Genomic DNA, 18,212 nt, shown 5'->3' with positions numbered 1-18,212 from the left:
TAGGATTTGATACCTACAAAGATAGCAATTTACCTCAAAGAACTACTCCTTTTTCTACAAAATTAACTCGTTTTTTTGTTTTGTTTTGTTTTGTTTTTGTAGCAAATAGAGGGTTTAGATGTTCTTTGGAAAGATAAATCTGGCATAATCATTTCCTGATGTCTGTCATGAGCTGGACACTAAAATATAGAAATATAAATAAAAGTCCAGATCTTACAATACTGAGGCCAGGAGACATACAATATATCTAGTGCCATGACAGGTGTTACTCAAATAGGGTGCATAACAATGGCTATCATTGACCAACCCTGTACTAAGCAGTTCATGTGTATAATTCATGACATGCTCAGAGCCATCCCAGGAGATATTATTGTCCTCCCATTTTACAGATAAGGAAAATAAAGTACACACAAGTTAAGCACTTGCCTAGGGTCACACAGCTATTACATGACAAGAGCCTGGATTCAGATCCAAACAGCACAACTCCAGAGCCCTCGCGCTCAACCCTCATGCAATAGTGTATCATGGGAACAAAGGGACAGGAAAGACCACTTCTGGCTGTAGGAAAGGGACGCTTCCTGGGGAAGACAGCATTAGTGTTTGCCTTAAGAGATGGGTAAACTTTCAAGAGGCAGAGATGAGGGAAGGGTTATTTCCTTGCAAGTGGACGGTGGCATTAGTGAAGATTTGGAAATTGGAAAACACACTTGAGGAATGATATTTGGGAGTCTGTACCGTACACCATAAGGAGAAGTGAGATAATAGTGGGAAAAAATGGGCTAGGCTGAGGCCAGATTATGGAGTATCCAAACGTCAGTAAGGATTGGGCTTTAGTTAATAGCTATTCAGGAGCCACTGTAGCAAGCTGGAGAATGAACTGGAGGGTGAGATGAACGTAGGAGACCAAATCGGAAGTAGCATTCATAATCCAGGCAAGGGAACAAACACAGGCTAGGACAGTGACAGTGAGATAAAAGAGGAAGTCACAAATGTGAGAGGTTATAGAAGGAACTCAACAGGACTTGGTGTTGGATTGAACACAGAGTGAGCGGAAGGAGTCAAAAGTGCATCTTATGTTTTGACACTGGAAGGATGGAGACACCAGTAACTCAGATAGAGAAGGCAGGAACAGGCTTGGCCAAGGAAAAAGGCAGATAAATTTCCTTTGGGAATGTAAGGAATTAGTCTCTTTATCCTCAAGCCAAACCAGCAGTTAGATTTTCTGACTATCATTTGGAGCCCCGCTCAGGGATCCTTCCCAGGAACTGCTTCCAAATTGTTCTATGACCTTTTACCCACTGAAATTGCGAGATGCGTTTGTTGTGAGAGATTTTAGGAATTTTATCTTCACTTAGACTCTTCAGCCCTAGAAGGCTATGAAGTGGTGTAATTCCATCAGGAATACAGGAAAGCCAAGTCAGTTTCTTTGTTCAAGGAATTCAAAGCAAGGTGGGGAGGAGGGGAAGGCAAGAACTGCTGTCCAACTTGGACAAAAGTTAAAACATCCTAGAATTGAATTTGAAGCCATTAACAGTTCAGGACTTGTTGCTCTAATTCTAAAGAGGTGAATTAACATTCTTGGAGTGCCGGCAGCTGGACACTGCAGCAGGATAGGTTTGTCAGACACAGATCCTGCACTCACACAGGCAGTACGGTTTATCTCCTTGTTACCCAAAGTGTGGTCCACAGACCAGCAACAGTAGCACCAACCGGCAGCACCAAATCTCAGATCCTACTCCAGACCTACTGAATCAGAATCTCCATTTTAACCAGATCTCCAGGTGATTTATAAGCAGTGGTGTATATATATATATATATATACACACACACAAACATACATACATACATATATATGAAGAGTATGGGCTTTGGTGTATCAGGTGTATCTGGGTTTAAATTTCAGTTTGGCACTTAGGTTCTACTCACTAGCACTTCACCTCCTGGGCCTTGGTTTCACATTAGAATAACCTAGGGAGCTTTTAGAAATTCCATGCCCCCACCACACTGCAGACCAATTACATCAGAACTCTGGGGGTGGGATCCAGACATCAGTATTTAAAGGTCTCCAGGTGATCGGCTGCAGCACGCATCCAAGGCGAGAACTACTGATGACTTCGAAGGACAAGAGTACGGCCATTAGAAACACTCTTCATTTGTATCCCATTTCTACCATTTCTAATGTAAGACTGGAGCTTCTTAACCTCTCCCTAAGCTTTAGTGCCTTCATCTGTGAAAGAGGCATGACATAAAGTAGCATCTCTTTCAAAGGGCTCTGAGCATTGAAGGAGACATGGAAAGCACTTGGTACAGTGCTTAATGATTGTTTAGTTATACAAGTCCCAGCTTCCTTTGCAGAAGGAACCTAGGAAGCAACACGCAGCCTGAGGTATCCTATAAATGCCACCTGTCCATACTTTCCCCACCAGAGGCGACTTCCAATTACTTGGCCACTAAGAGGGTAATGGATGTTGACTTCGATGTTTTATAAATGTGAAAACCTATTATTTTTCTTCATTAAATTGGAGAATGAGGCAGAACAGGTGGGAGTAAGTTTCACCCAAAATGTTCCCAACTGTGGGGTCAGGGAATGGGGTGGGGTAGGGGGAACGCAGACCATGCGGTACTTTAACTATCCTGACACCTTGGGCAACAGGCCCTGCACCTCAGCTAACGCCTCACAGCAATCTCCCCACTTAAGCGTATCTCGAATGGGGGTAGGAAAGGCCTTTCCTCTTCACAACTTCACTTTTTAGAGCTCTGCACGAAGGCACCCAAGGCCCAGGGAGTCACGATGACTTACGCAGGGTCATATGCAATTTAATGCCACAACCAGGTGTCAAGTGACCCAGTCAGATGAAGAGGAAATAGCCTCATAGTGAAAAAGAAATTGAATGAAAGGGAAAATGAAGACATAATAGTGCTTTGAACCAGAGCCTTATAAATCCTGCGGCTTTAACCTGCCCAGGAGGTAGATAAGCACGTTCCCTTTAGTCAGTCCTCAAATTCAACCTCTCGCAAGAGGTTAAGGAACACACCCAAGGCTGGAACTGACACTCAGACCTCCCGACTTCCTGGCTTTGGAGCTGAGAGCTCAGCCTCCACCTCTCTCGTCTATCAGGAAAAACATCTGGGTTGTAACACTTGAGGATGGGCTATCAGGGGAAGTGGTGGAAGTTTGGTTCTTTAAGAAACTCTGAGCAAGACCTCCTAACACCGGGCCAGGAGGCACCTCCCATGGCCTGAGTCATGGGCTCAGAGTTTCTTCACTTCTCCTATCCTGGATGCTCCCCTTGTATGACCTTTAGGGAAATCTATTTGTCAGAGAGGTTGGATGGGAGCAGAGCTCCTCCAAAATGTGTGAACACAGACACACCCCGAGGAGCTGCCTCAGGTAACAAAGCCTTTCCTTTACAGTCATTTCTCTAGGATCTAACGGGGCTCCCGGCCACACTGGCGAATGCCTACTTAATGCAAGGAGAGGAACAGGCAGAACCACAAGAAGAAAAGCAAGGGGAAGTCATCTTTAAAGGCCAGAAGGTTATATAAAACATAATAAAATACAACTGTTTCCTTTAAATTTTTTAATGGCCAGGAAATGGTATAGAATAACTGCCAAGTCACATAAATTAACTTTTTTGTTAATGTTTGTGATCCCGGAAAGAACTCTGTCAGTCGATGCAAACCGCATGTGAGTTTTCATCAGTTGTCTGGGCACATGACAGTGTGGGCCATGGGCCCATCTTTACATGGTCCAGAAAAAAAGGCGGCTGCCATGTTTGGCAGGCTTCAGAGCTCCTTCTATCTCAGGGTTGGGCTCTGGTCGTGATCTTGAGTGATAAGGATTATCCGGTAAAGGTCGATCTGTTTTCACTTTGGTGACCTGCGAGGGGTGAAGAGGAAAGACGCAAAGTTGGAAGCTAGATGGAGTAGTCTGTGACCATAAACGCACCTCCCACTGTCTCCCGCTGCCCCAACTTCTCCTCTTCCTTGAAGCCCCAGAAAAATCACATCTAGACTCACTTAACCCTTGAGTAAACATTTAAGACAGCTCGCTTTGTGTCATTCCACATGGCAGAAGTTAGGGATACAGAAGGGTACGGCTCACAGTCTAATGAGGGAGTCAGACAAGAAAATCAACCAAGACTTCCTAAGCAAATTACCATACCTGAGCCGTGAACTGAGTGCTGGGGGAGCAGGGACCCCACACACCTGATCCGTCCTGAAGGCGAGGGGCCTGGACTATTTCTGAGGGGGCAACATTTAGCTTAATCTTGAAGAATGACCAGGAGCCAGCCAGGACAATTGGGGAGGGAAAGACATTCCAAGAAAACAAACAGTACACATGAAAACAGAGGCACGTCTTTAGAATGGCCAAAGCAAGGGCTGCAAGAAAAGGGGCAGGAGATGAAGCACCTAACCACGCACTAGCGCTGTTAGAAACGAGGCTGGGCATGCTATTCCATCTCATCCTCACACCCCTATGGGTCATTTTGCAGAGTTCAGAGGCCACCTAGCTAATAGTAGAAGAACTAGTCCTCAAAGCCAGGTCTGCCCACACCAGAGCCTGTGCTTTTCAGTAACACGCTACGCGGGGGGGCAGGAACCAGGTGAGGAAGGGTACTGAATGATATGCAAAGGTGTTCGGATTTTGACCGATGGTAACCTGAAGCAGGAAAGTAACTCAATTACGTCCGCAGGATGGAAGGTGTAGAAGCTAGACTGGACAGTGGCAAGATCGCAAGTAGAGAGCTGAGCCAACAGGCCTGGCGAGATGGTGGAACACTGAACCGTGGGTATCAGGGAGAGAGCTGGACTATGCCCCGATGGCCACAAAAGTCTCCATCGGAAACCCAGCAGAAACTGTTCTCATTTTAACGATGAGGAAACAGGCCCAGAGAAGTGGAAAGACACAAAGCCAGTTATTAACAGCTGGTTACTTCGTGGTCTGAACTCTGAGTCATCCATGTAGTAATTGGACCAGATTGGTCTTCCTACGTGTACAAATTCGAAAGCCATTTATTATGAACAGCGCTTTCATGTACACAGTTGCACAATTACTGCAACCCCCCCTCTGAGGCATTATCATCTCTGGCTCACAGATGAGGACGGGGCGCTCACTGGTCTCAGGTAAAGACACATAGGAAGTGTCAGAGTTGGAGCTGGAACCCAAGTCTTCTGACTGCAAGTCCAGAGTAGTCTTTTGTATGTTTTTAAAACAGTGTTCTCATCTCTCTGCTATAATTAGAGATCACTATGGTTCCTCACTGCTCGACAGAGTAACTCCAAATGCCTCCAGCAGCCATTTGAAGCTCCTTTAAGGAATTCAAGATATCTATGAAACAAATCAAGAAAAATCTTTCTCAAACTGAGAGTAATAAAAGGACCCCTTTAAAGGACAAACTACTGTGGAAAGAACAATAAAACAACTTCCACTCTGCGTCACACTCAAAAGAGAAAAGGAGCAGAAGCACGTGGCCGAACTAATTGCTGGGTAAACGAGGCCGGACAGCCTGCTTAACTTTCAACTTCCCACCTCTAAAATGACACGACTGTCAGGATAACATACATCCAGTGCCTGATGTATAAATAGCAGATGTTCCTTAAGTTATTTTCAATATTAGTATTATAAGGATGATGGAATTACAGATGGGAGAGCAATTCAGCCTAGGAAAGTCAGAAACGTCAAAGAAGGACATGCCATCTTGAGCGGAGGTTAGACGAGTGAGTAGGAAGAATTCCCCAGGGGAACACAGGAGGACAGGGCAATCCAGAGGAAACAGAACGCAAAGTGAATGAAGCTCAAATTTAGGCTTCATCCAGCTGATTATCACGTTACCAGGAAAAGACTGGGTACTGGTTTTAAGTACACCTAAAACTGACAATCCTCTTAAAGAAATACACTTTTTGAAGAGCTGAAACAATGATATTTTTTTTATTTTATAGGTTTTCTAAAAATGTTAATATAAAGATTCCGGAATAAATATGCTTTCTTAACAGTATGATTTTTTAATTCTCCTTTCATGAGACAGAAATGAGAAAAGGTAGTTTTCATTATTAAATATCTTAAGTTCCACACCACTTCCTAACTTAAGAATTACCAACTATTAAAAATAATTTGTTCAGAGGTGGCCAGATGGCTCAGTTGGTTAGAGCGTGAGCTCTGAACAGCTGGGTTGCTGGTTCGATTCCCACATGGGATGGTGGACTGAGCCCCCTGCAAGTAAAGACTGAAAACTGGACTTGGAGCTGAGCTGCGCCCTCTACAACAGGACTGAAGGACAACAACTTGGAGCTGATGAGCCCTGGAGAAACATGCTGTTCTCCAATATTCCCCAATTAAAATAATAATAATAATTTGTTCAAATACCATATGATCTCACTTCTATGTAGAATCTAAAGAACAAAACAAACAAACAAACAAACAAAACAGAAAGACTCATAGATACAGAGAACAACTGATGGTTACCAGAGGAAAGGGGGGTTGGAGGGAGAGGGTGAAAAGGTAAAAAGAGTAAGTATAAATTGGTAGTTACAAAATAGTCAGGGAGATGTAAAGTACAGCATAGAGAATATAGTCAATAACATTGCAACAACTATGTGTAGTGCCAGGTGGTCACTGTGTAAATTATATAATGTCTCACCACCATGCTGTACACCTGGCACTAATACTGAATGTCAACTGCAAGTGAAAAAAAATAACAATTTGTTCAGTGTAGCAAAAAAAAGGTATCTGAACTGAAATAATTAACCCAGATACAAACATCAAAAACAAATTGCTGAGCCATTCATCTACTTATGACACCATGCTGAAGACCCGACTATCCACAAATACTATACACAAACAGAAGGGAAGGAACATAACTGCGGAACAATATGTCAGGCATAAGGCTAGAGATTCACAAAGGCTCTCCAGCTCACAGAAAACTAGGGATTAATTCTGGTCCCATTCTGTGGACGTGGTAGGATAGGAAATGTTAAGCAATTTGCTCAGGATCCCATAGCAATTAAGTAGTGGAACTAAGATTCACACCTACTGTCTGTCTTCATTCAAGCCCTGGGTTTATCCTCAATGCCTTGGTACCTGTGCTGTCCCAGAGGGAATGGACGGTGATGAGGCTCGAGAAGCAGGGCTAAGTCAGGTTGTAAAGGGCCGTGTATGCCACGGTCTGGGGAGGATGCTTCATCTGGCAAGCTATAGGGAGCCCCTAACAAGCTTTTTAAAAGAAAGTGACATTGGATTTATTTTCCACACAGATCATGCCTGTAGTGAAGATGTAATTATGTCCTGAATTCTTTTTCAATTTCAGAGGATGTGCTGTCTTCTACAATCTGAATTGATCCAGCCTCCCCTCCCAGAAATTCACGTAGCCCAGGTTAAGAATTGTCCAAGAAATGGGGGCAGGGAGAGGATTCAAAAATTTTTCTAGGAGATGCTGATCTATAGGAATTGACAGAATAAAGGAAAAAAGAGTAAGAAGTGAAGAAAAAAGACACTCAAGTTTTCAGCTTTGATGCTTCAACAGATGGTGTTATCACAACTGAGATAGGAAATGTAGGAGGAAGTTAGGAAAACATGCTTTTTAAACTACAGGCATGTACTTCTTTTACCTTCGGTATGTTCCTGAAAACGCTGGCATAACCCTGATCCTATTTCCCCACTGAATTCAACAATTACATCAATGTTTTCAACTGACAGTGTCCCCTGACATTTTGTTTATCCTCATCTACTCCCTTCTGTTCTTCAATTAGCTAATTAACCACAAACAAATCTGCACATGCTGCAAGAGCTATTGAAAGGAGTACCTCCGCTAAATAAACTCCCTTCAGGATTGTGTATAATCGCTCCCTAATTAACCTGTTAGGTAAATTTGGATTTCTCGAATCATACCTGCACTCTCTGACCCTTTTCAGACCACCTCTTGCCTTTACCCATCCCTCAGTGAGCGAGTGAGCCTGCCAGCAGGAAACACTGTTTACCTTGGACAGCTCTCCCAGGTCAGGTCGCACCCAGCCCAGCTTGTCCAGCACACACTCGTCAAACTTTGCCTGTTGTTTGCGACAGCGACGAAATAGCTGCAGGCCAGAATAATCGATGCAGGTCCAGTATTCTGTAAAAGGCTCTGCACAGTGACGTTTTATCTGCCTGGAAAAGAGGGCTAAGTTAGGGGGAGCTCTTCGCAAAACAATGAAAAACAGAAACGTGGGGGAAAAATAGGTACAGACCTCAAATACAAAGCCTTGCTTGCTCTTTGAACAGCATGGAAATAAATACTCTTACCTCACTTACAAGACAAATTGGAGAGCCTTAGGTCGAGAATCAATAAGGAAAAAAAGACTTCTGAGGGATAAGACCTAATTTCTTTATGCAGCAAAAATAAATGAGAAGAAATGCCAAAAGACCGTGGTCAAACATGCATATACTCAGAGGAGAACACCTCATTTTTTCTTCTTGTCTTTAGATCCAATTCTAAAGATTAGCAGCTTAGCAAGTTTAGAAGAGAAGTAGGCATAATCAGAGATGGGCATGCAGACAGAGGTGACCGATAATGGCAAAGAAGGAGACAGAATTATGAAAAGCAAATACACAAACTACCAAGCAGAACATCCCCGGGTCACTCAGTGCATATGCAAACTGCCCTACACTCCTCAAAAGCTCAAGGTCTTCCTTCTCTTAATGCACTGAACCAAAACAGAGATTACCGTTGTCATTAATAACGTTAAATTATTTTGGTGCTCTCTGTTCAGAAGCAAGGTAGCATATGAATTCATTCTGCGACCACCAAAAAAGGCTGAAGAAAAAGTAACTCTTGTGTATCAAAGGGATAAGCCACAATTATTTTGCAGAATTCCTCTTCTCTTACCATTCAACCTTCCTAGTAATCAAATAAATGCAAACTAAAGCAAGAATAAAACACCATTATTTTACATAGAAGCTGTATTTGAGGCAGTGGAAGAAATGCAGAACACGTCCTTCCTCCAAAGGAGTAATTACGAACAGCTTGCTTGTTATATTCCAAGAATCTAGCTACACTCAACACAGGAATCTTATTTACCATGGCTCAGGAAGAATCTCAGAGATGGTCTAAGGAAATACATAGTGAAAACTCTGCCCTCCATTCCTGCTTCGTTCCCCTCCTGGGAGACGACCATTGTTACCCGTTTTTCATGTACCCTTCCAGGTATTCTAAGTATAACCTTGGAGGTGGCGGGGTGTGCAAGAGGAAGGAAGAAGGACTATCAAAGCCGTAGGGGGCTTTTCTGAAATAGCTCTAGCCCCATTGAGCTGGATTTCTATGGTACACAAAATTGCACCCACCAAACCTCTACCTGAGAATCACTCTGGTTTCCAATGGGAGTTTCATATTCTTCCAAAATGTTGCGGCACAAGGCCTGCAGACCAGTACTCTAATACTTAGTCTCTGTTCTGGACCCTGTCACCCTGGCACCCACACCCAACAAGACAGTTACGTACCAGTGCCTACAACAAGCAACTTCAGCAGTGAGAAATTCCTCTCATGGAGGCAGTGAGGTACCTCGGAAGCTTGTGAAATCCAAACATTTCCCACTTAAACGTACCACGTCTGGGCCAAAGGAGAAATGCTTTGCCAAAATTCTCTTAGAAAATAAAAAATTTGGAAGCATTTGAAATCTTGCTTCCTGGCAGTGTTGCCAGTTTTGGCTCAAATAAACTCTTACTTAAAAAAAAAAAAAAAAAAAAGTTTAAATAAAAAATTTAAAAATAAACGGTTAGCAATCAAATCAATGCAAATTCAAGCAAGAATTCAGTGCCATTTTGTATCTATCAAATATTTAAATAATAGGTGACACTGGTACCAAGATATCGTGCTGAAGACAGTGTAACTGACTCAACTTCAAAAAATGGCAACTGTTGTTGAAGAGCCACAAAACATGTTGAAAGCCTGTTATAAAATAACCTCACTGCTGGGAAATCTATGCCAAGGAATTGATGAAAAAATGAAAAAGCTCTCCACACAAAGGTAATCACTGCAGACTTATGCAAAACCATCAAAGCTGGAATCAACAGTGATGCTTAGTAACAGGAATTGGTCAGGTACATGGTTGGTTTACCGACTGATGGAATATTACACAGCCAGTGAAAATGACGATCATGAAGACAATACAGCAATTTGAGAGAATGTTCCCAATAGTTTCAAGTGAAAAATGAATTTTAAAAGACACACTATGACTTTAACCACAAAAATATCTCTACACGTGGACACAGACAGCAGAAGCCAAGAAAGGAGAGCAGCTATTATGCAAAGAAATTTGATTTTTCCCTCTAACGTCATTATGGCAGACATCTGTGGGTTTTGCCTCGCCAGCAGTCACTCCCTATTCTTCTCTAACATCCTTCTCATTTTCATCTGGGAAACAACGCCTCCCAACCTCCCAGCAATGCGGTTCCGATGAATCAAGTCTACTCTCACTTCAGGCCTGACCAATCACAGCATTTTATCTCCTGAAACACAACTGATTCAAAGACGTGCACATGAAATCAACCCACCAGGCCAATCGGACTCAGTCCAGGGACCTCTGCCCACATTACTGGAGAACTGGCACTCTTTAGCTACAGCTGCGAAGCAAGGAGCATAGCAGCTTGGAGTGGCTGGTAACCATTTTTGCTGTAGCAAGGAAAGAGGCTGTCTGAAAAGGAGTCTGACAGAGAAAAGCAGAAGGGGAAGAAGAGGAGAGGCAAAAAGACACCAATCACTGTGAAATTATTTAAGCCCTTGAATCCAGCCCTGCCTGCTACCAGTCCCATTTCTGGACTTCAGAGTTACACGAGCCAATTCCCTTTGAATTGAGTTCCTGTCCCTTTTAATAGAGATCTGACTAATATGGCTGTTAAAACATTTTTCTACAATTATAATTTCGATTTTTTTTAACTTACAGTATCAAGCACAGAGACCTACCCAAAAACTTGGCTCTGAATACACCTTTCTTTCCATAACTGTGTGTTCCGTGGTAATCATAACAACCATGTTTCCCTGAAAATAAGGCCTAACCGGAAAATAAGCCCTACCATGATTTTTCAGGATGACATTCCCTGAACATAAGCCCTAATGCGTCTTTTGAAGCAAAAATTAATATAAGACGTGGTCTTTTTTTCGGGAAAACACGGAATCTAGTGATTTCCACTAGCAAGCACTGAGCTGAGTTGTTTTTAGGTGCCTTTTCAAATTTTTCATAACAACCCTGTATAAGACAGGAATTATTCTAACAATTTGGAAACTGAGATTCATGGTGATGGAAGCACTTGCCAAATAATAAAGGACAAATAACATACCTGTAGCACTTACTGTGTGCTTGCTTTGGTCTACCTGCTTTCCAAGCCTCGCATTTCCTACTAAAATGAGTCACTAAAAGGCCCTTCCCTTTAACTAGCTGGATGTTCACCGCGACACTTACGCCTTGGTGTTTCACCCAAGCAGGTGTGATGTGAAAAGACTCTTACTTGAAGAAGTCCAGAGCGCACTTGTTGACAAGCTTGCCTTCCTCCAAACACCGCCGCGGGTCCTTCTCTTCCCAGCGGCACAGCATGAACTCCTTGTTGGGCTTGTCGCACTGCGCTCCATAGTGATGGGCCGCCGCTTTAAGCACAGAGGAGCTGACCTTGACCTGGGGAAAGGCACGATGGGAGAAAGCACACAGCTGTGTGACTGGGACATCACTTCCCCAACTTCACCTCACACTGGTCAAAACAGAGAGAACACAAAGGTAGCGGCTCAGACGGTGCCGTGAAAAGGAAGGCAGGGGACTGCCCAAATAACCCTTTAGAAGCTTCCGCGCTTTAGAGATCCCCAAGCTCTTGCAAATGGCAGCCCCAACAGAACCCTTAGGTCTTTATGACAGAGAAAGTGGTGCTCCGAAGGAAGATGGCAGCTTCTGGGACATAATGGGAGGAACCAACTCTGGGGGCTTCTTGAGTCTCCTCAACAGGAACAAAAGTAATAGAATATTAGAACATATGAGAATATTAGATAGTACACAGGGTACAAAAAAAATGTATACACATTTTAAGAAAGGAAAAAACTGTATTAAAATTGTACTACAAGGAATGATGCTAGCGTTCATTTGATGAACGCCATCTTTTAAGCAAACGTCATGCTACACATTGCTACCGTAACTCAACTTCGAAAAGTTACATAGGTAACATCTCTTAAAATGTATACAGTTTTTTGGCACCCCCAGTATATATCTAGTATTAGAACAATAAAACATATCTAATAGTTGAAAGATACAATACTAATAAAGTATTAAAATTTGTGACTTTTTAAAAATTACAGTGTATATCCATGGTAGCCATCCCTACAACTATGTCAGTCTCACTCACATTCCAGTTCATTTTCTGGAGAAACAGTGTGGCTACAGCTAAACTCACAGGGAAATGCACACAGTCCCAGGCCTATGGAATCGCTGCTGCAGCGACAGTCCCGCTGGCCTTTTCTGTACATACTACCTTTTCCAGGGTCAGTACCACAGTTTTAATTACTGCAACTTTAACAGAACACTTTGTTATCTGGGAGGACCATTCTCCTCATTATTCTTCCTTTTCAAAATTGTCTTGGCCATTCTTCCAAACGAACACCACCCCACCTCACCTCCCCAAAACAACTAGAGTTGTAGTAAGCTTAGTTATCTATTAAATGAGAAGGGAACAGGGAATTCTACATCACTGGGTCTCTGCTCCAATTTGACCTCCTCAGAGTCTTCCCCTAGTCACTTTATACAAACCAGCATTGGTGCTCACTCCGAGTGCATCCACTAGAACGTAAGCTCCCAGAGGGCAGGGATTTTGTTTTCAACAGCAATCCAATAGTCAAGATGTCAGTTCTCCCTAAACCAAACTGTAATTGAATTAACGTTTACTGTGGTTCACCAGGCAGTCAAATAATACGGAGCACGAGCAGCGGCTGAGCACTGACTCTGTGCCAGAGACTGGGGATATGGCAGTTACAAAAGAGATTAGAATCCAGGACTTATGCCCTCTCGTCCAGAACACGGTGTGCCTCTCCATTTATTTAGGTCATTTTGATGTGCTTCGGTTAAAATTAGTTTCCTTCATATAGGAACGATGCACGTCTTTTTTATTCCTCAAGTATGTTAACATTTTTGATACTATCTAAGTAGGAATTTTCTTCTATTAGATTTTCAAATTGGTTACTGCTTGTTCGTACACTGCGTCTTCTCTCTAGCCATATCTTACTGAATATCTTACTGATCTTGTTAGTTCTGATACGAAACTAATGAGAATTAACGGGAAAACTTCCATTTACAAATAAAACTGTCTCCCTTCCTTTCTGATATTTATATCTTTTTCTTCTTCTTCTCCTTCCTTTCTTTTTGCTCTGACCAAAACCTCCAGGATAATACAGACGAACAGCAATGGCAGCAGGCATCCTTGCCTTTTTCTAAACTTTAAAACACAGTTTTGGAATGACATTTGTTTGGGAAATAGTTGTTTGGCTATTCCTCATCAAGGAAGTTTCTTTCTAATCCTAATTAGTAGTATTTTACTATTGCTATTTTGTCCACCAGGAAAGTCTGAAATGTGCAGGTTTCTTTTTCATTAATCTATAAATGTAGTATAGAGCACTTACACATTTTCTAAAACTGACCAATTATATCTAGAATAAAATCTAGCCTGTCATAGTGTATTATGCTTTAAGATACCACTGGATTTGATTTGCAAATATTTTTCATGGATTTTTATGCGAGAATAATTTTATAATTATTTCTATTATAATAAAAATTTTATTTTTTATGAATTTCACACAGCTTAGGTTAAACTATTAGTAAGATAAAAGGCAAGGAAAAATGAAGAAAGTAATTCATCTCTACACTACAGGAAGAGGAGAATAAAGTTACGACTATGTCTACTAATGTCACACCTGTTATAATTATCAAAGCAAAGGTTAACTTATGATGTAAGTGACATCTGCCATGTCAACTCTCATAAATCTGTTTAAAATCTGTAAAATTTTATATTACAGTTTTTAGTAATAAGAGTTTATCTAGGTTCAATGAGTGGTAAACACTTGTTTGCTATATTATCCATAAAGAGTTGGGAGAATAAAAATCAAGACTTGAACTGATTTAATAACTCAAATGCTTTCACAGCTCTCATGCCCAAAAAGCCAATGACATGCTTTGCTTTACTTTCCTACAAATGTAGAGGTCTTATAAAAATATAGGTATACCCACGTTGCTGAGCATGTAAAATAAACTGTCACAGGGAATTAAAGGATGAGAACCCCACATTGAATCTATCCTGAGGAAAAAGAGAGCCGTTCTCTAGATGACAGGTCAGTGGCAACCAAATAACTGGAATCCAGAGACTGTGACCTCCAATCAGGCCTCTTCCCATTATATCGCCATTACTGAGATGGCAAAGAACTTCAGATGTCACCATCGCCCTTCACCTGCTTCTTCACTAAGACCGATGGATTCCGACAGAAACAACATCTTTTCACAGCTGCTTACCGTGAATACCCTCTCAAACTCATTCAGCTCCCTTTGTCTCAAAGAACACAGAATTTCAATGTCCCTCCTCATTTATCCTCACAATAGCAGGTTGGTATCAGTCTGCAGGTGTAGAAAGGGAGGCAGAAAAGTCTTACAATCTAGTATACAGTCTTCTAGTCCTCTTCTCTCTTTCTTAAACCATGTCTGTACCTCTTTTTATAGGACTCAATTTATGCTATGCCTTATATTTTACTTAATTTATGTAAAAGGGAGGATAATAGTACTTATTCGGTGGAACTGTTGTGATTAAATGAGTTACTACATACAAATATATTAAGAACAGTGCCTAGCACATAGAAAGCACATCCTAAACGTTAGCTCTGGTTTCTGCTGAAAACTGTCAGTGTGTACAAGGAGCTTCCAGCCCAAAGCTCTGCCTACTTCTCCCATCAGGATGTGTCATAACTCCAAAGTCAATGAGTCCCAAAATGTGTTCAACGTGCCCCTCGAGCCTGCTCCTTCTTCTGGCTTCACTCAACCTATCGTCAAGGTGCAAATCTGACATTGATTCCTCAATTTTCCTGCCTCTGATACCTAAGTTGTTGCTAAGTCTGATCAATTCTGAGCAAATTTGTCCTTGCTTCTCCAAGCATAATCACCAGTGATGGTGAGGTCATTAAAATCTTCCCCAATTATTTCAACGGCCACCAAGGCTAGTCTCCCCACTTTTCTTGTCCTCCCTTCAACCCATTTTTCACAGAGCTGCTGGAGTGATCTTCCTGAAAGACAATTCTTATCTTACTCTGCTACCAAAACAAATTAGCGGGGGGCCAGCCCAGTGGCTTAGGCGGTTGGAGCTCCGTGCTCCTAACTCCAAAGGCTGTCGGTTCGATTCCCACATGGGCCAGTGGGCTCTCAACCACAAGGTTGCCAGTTCAATTCCTCGAGTCCTGCAAGGGATGGTGGGCTCTGCCCCCTGCAACTAAGATTGAACACAGCACCTTGAGCTGAGCTGCCTCCCGGATGGCTCAGTTGTTTGGAGCGCGTCCTCTGAACCACAAGGTTGCCAGTTCAATTCCTCGACTCCCGCAAGGGATGGTGGGCAGCGCCCCCTGCAACTAAGACTGAACACGGCACCTTGAGCTGAGCTGCCGCTGAGCTCCCAGATGGCTCAGTTGGTTGGAGCGCATCCTCTCAACCACACAGTTGACGGTTCGACTCCGGAAAGGGATGGTGGGCTGCGCCCCGTGCAACTAGCAACGGCAACTGGACCTGGAGCTGAGCTGCGCCCTCCACAACTAAGACTGAAAGGACAACAACTTGACTTCGAAAAAAGTCCTGGAAGTACACACTGTTCCCAATAAAGTCCTGTTCCCCTTCCCCAATAAAATCTTTAAAACAAACAAACAAAAAAGTTAGCATCAAAACCCTTGACAGATTCAAGCATCACAGCAGCATAAAGCCTAAATGTGCTATGAGGTATTCAAAGCCTTCTGGATCCAGACTTTTCACTCACGACACTTCAAACAGGAATCTCTTGTGGTTCCCAGAACCCATTTTGGGTCCCCTGCATTTCCCCATCTCCTTACCTTTGCTCAGATCCCACCCTGGCTTAGAAAGCTTGTCTCCATCTCTGCCTATAATTCTTACATTATGCCCAAGAAGTGCTTTCTGTTCCCTTTATAGCCTCAGAGAATTATACAGCTAGAATCACTTCATCTTGCAAATAAAACAGTGCCTATAAATGCTAAAAGTGACTAATCAAGGTAACCAAGCAATTAGGTCTAGAATTTAGATACAACTTCAAATCCTACTCTTTTCTTAAGCCATGTCTGCCCCTCTTCCATAGCATTTAATCATACTTTGTCTTGTACTTTATTTATGTAATTATCTGTTTCTCAATTCAACTGTGTGAAGCCTAAAGGCAAATTTATTCCAGATATAGAATACTCGCAGGAAGTAAAACCTCAGATGTTTGTTGAACCAAATTAAAGTTCATGAAAAATACAGCAACTTGAGACTAAGCCAGCTTCACAGTGGGGCAAGAAACAAAAGACTGACTGTTGGCAGCACACCCCCACCCCCCCTTTTAGCAAATGTCAGTTTATTATAAAGTCCATGAGCACAACTAAAAATTTCTTCATCTGAGGAAAATAATAGTTGCCATTCGCACAGGCATATATTAAGTGAAGTAATGCAGGTAAAACACTTAACACGTTGTGTAAGGCGGGGTTTAAATCCCTCGTGAAGATTCTCGTGATCCGTAACCAATGTGTTAATATGGTGCCTGGGATATAATTTCTGGCACACAACTTTTAGTCTTGCCCTCCCTCTCCTCCAATGTCGCCTGATCTTCCCGTCAGGCCATGATACTCCTCTGCCTTAAAACTTTCCACCTTTCCCCATCACCTTACTTATAGGATAAAGTCCAAATTGCTTAGTCTAGCCTTGTGGAAATTGTGTCCTGGTCCTTTTTGAGCCCAAGATACCTCTTCTGGCTCAGCAACTGCCGCTTCCCACCAACACTAAAGTCTCATCAAACAGGACTTGTCTCACGAAGCACAAAATGGTTCTGTTAAGCTTTCCCACTCGTTTGAGCTTTTGTCCATAATACAGTAATTTAAAAGCATGGGTTTTAAAATCAGGCCTGGGTTCACATTGCAGGTCTCCCACCTACCAGCTATGTGACCTTGGGCCAATCACTTCTTCTCTCAGGACCTGTTTCCTTAGGAGAGACCAATCGTATCCTTCCTTACAGTGTTGCTAGGAGGATTTAATGCATGTAAATCCTGCCTGACATCTAGAAAAGGCTTGATCATGCTTGCTGTAATTAGTGTTGTACTGTCTTCATTTCTCAAGCACTAACTACACTGTACTATAATTGCCTCTTTATATGCCTGTCTCCATATTACATTATAAGTTCTGTGAGGGCAGGGGCATTAGCTCTTACTTTCCAATGTCTGTTCACATGGTACTTATTCATATGATATCTCTTGAATAACTAAATGCTTCCAATGTCTTATTACCAAACACCTTCCCAGGGCTGTTAAGCAACTGCACTCTCCAAAATCATATCCTTTTTCTGGGCTTCCCAGTTCCACTCTAATGCACTCTGCACTGACGATGCTTTTTAAGGTAACTGTCCCTCTGTCTCTCGACTGCGAGCACCCCGGGTTGTATACTCACTTCGCAGGGAGGTTGGAGTATTACATGGCATAAAGCAAAGCGTCCCTGGTAGGTGCTTAATAAAAAGTATCACTATCATTCACCTAAAGAAACAGGTCGCTGTGGGAGCAGGGGGCAGTTCTCAAGCCACTGCGGGCTGAGGGGGGGCGATTCCGGAGCTGAGGAAGGGGGTCCGGGGGCTGACCTATACACGTGTTGGGTGGGCATGGGGTAGGGGCATCCGGGACCTGGGGTCCGCTGAGTCGAAGCAGGGCTGGGCCCAGGCCCGGGAACTGCAGTCCTATGCCCCGCTTGCCTGTCCTCCGGACGAGCCTCACCTCCTGCACTTTCAGATCCTCCACAGTGGGCAGCTCCACTATCCCCGGCATGATGGCTGTTGCCCTGAGGCGGACGAGGCACCCGCAGCTGCGTCGCCCCCGTCTCCTTGAACTCCCCTTTCGACCGCCAAGGGCCACCTAGCGCCTGCGCATGCGCAGCCGGCGGTACGCAGGCGCACTGCTCTGCCCCACTGCGAGCCACGGAGCGTGCGCATTGCTAGG

General features: G+C 43.1%; 1 protein-coding gene across 1 annotated transcript; it reads right to left on the bottom strand.

Annotated features, from left to right (window-relative positions):
• Positions 1–3,566: 3,566 nt before the first annotated feature.
• NDUFA8 (NADH:ubiquinone oxidoreductase subunit A8) lies at positions 3,567–18,154 on the bottom strand. Its single transcript, XM_019731233.3, has 4 exons — positions 17,991–18,154; positions 11,477–11,640; positions 7,978–8,143; positions 3,567–3,880 (listed from the first exon to the last, which is right to left on the bottom strand). The coding sequence occupies exons 1-4, from the start codon at positions 18,039–18,041 to the stop codon at positions 3,743–3,745; spliced, it is 519 nt and encodes a 172-aa protein (XP_019586792.1). The 5' UTR covers positions 18,042–18,154; the 3' UTR covers positions 3,567–3,742.
• Positions 18,155–18,212: the final 58 nt, after the last annotated feature.

Source organism: Rhinolophus sinicus, chromosome 16 (genome assembly GCF_057876585.1).
Source record: "Rhinolophus sinicus isolate RSI-liver-muscle chromosome 16, RSI-T2T, whole genome shotgun sequence".
NCBI classification, from domain to species: domain Eukaryota; kingdom Metazoa; phylum Chordata; class Mammalia; order Chiroptera; family Rhinolophidae; genus Rhinolophus; species Rhinolophus sinicus.
Note: the sequence above shows the minus strand (reverse complement) of the source record. Positions and strands in the feature narration are given on the sequence as shown.

What these genes read in the sequence shown, in the direction of transcription:
- NDUFA8 (XM_019731233.3), bottom strand. Translation starts at nt 18,041, where the DNA reads ATGCCGGGGATAGTGGAGCTGCCCACTGTGGAGGATCTGAAAGTGCAG. An exon ending in TGCGCTCTGGACTTCTTCAA is followed by an intron (nt 8,144 to 11,476) that starts GTAAGAGTCTTT and finishes CCTCTTTTCCAG; the next exon opens with GCAGATAAAACGTCACTGTG. An exon ending in ACCTGGGAGAGCTGTCCAAG is followed by an intron (nt 3,881 to 7,977) that starts GTAAACAGTGTT and finishes CACCCCTCGCAG; the next exon opens with GTCACCAAAGTGAAAACAGA.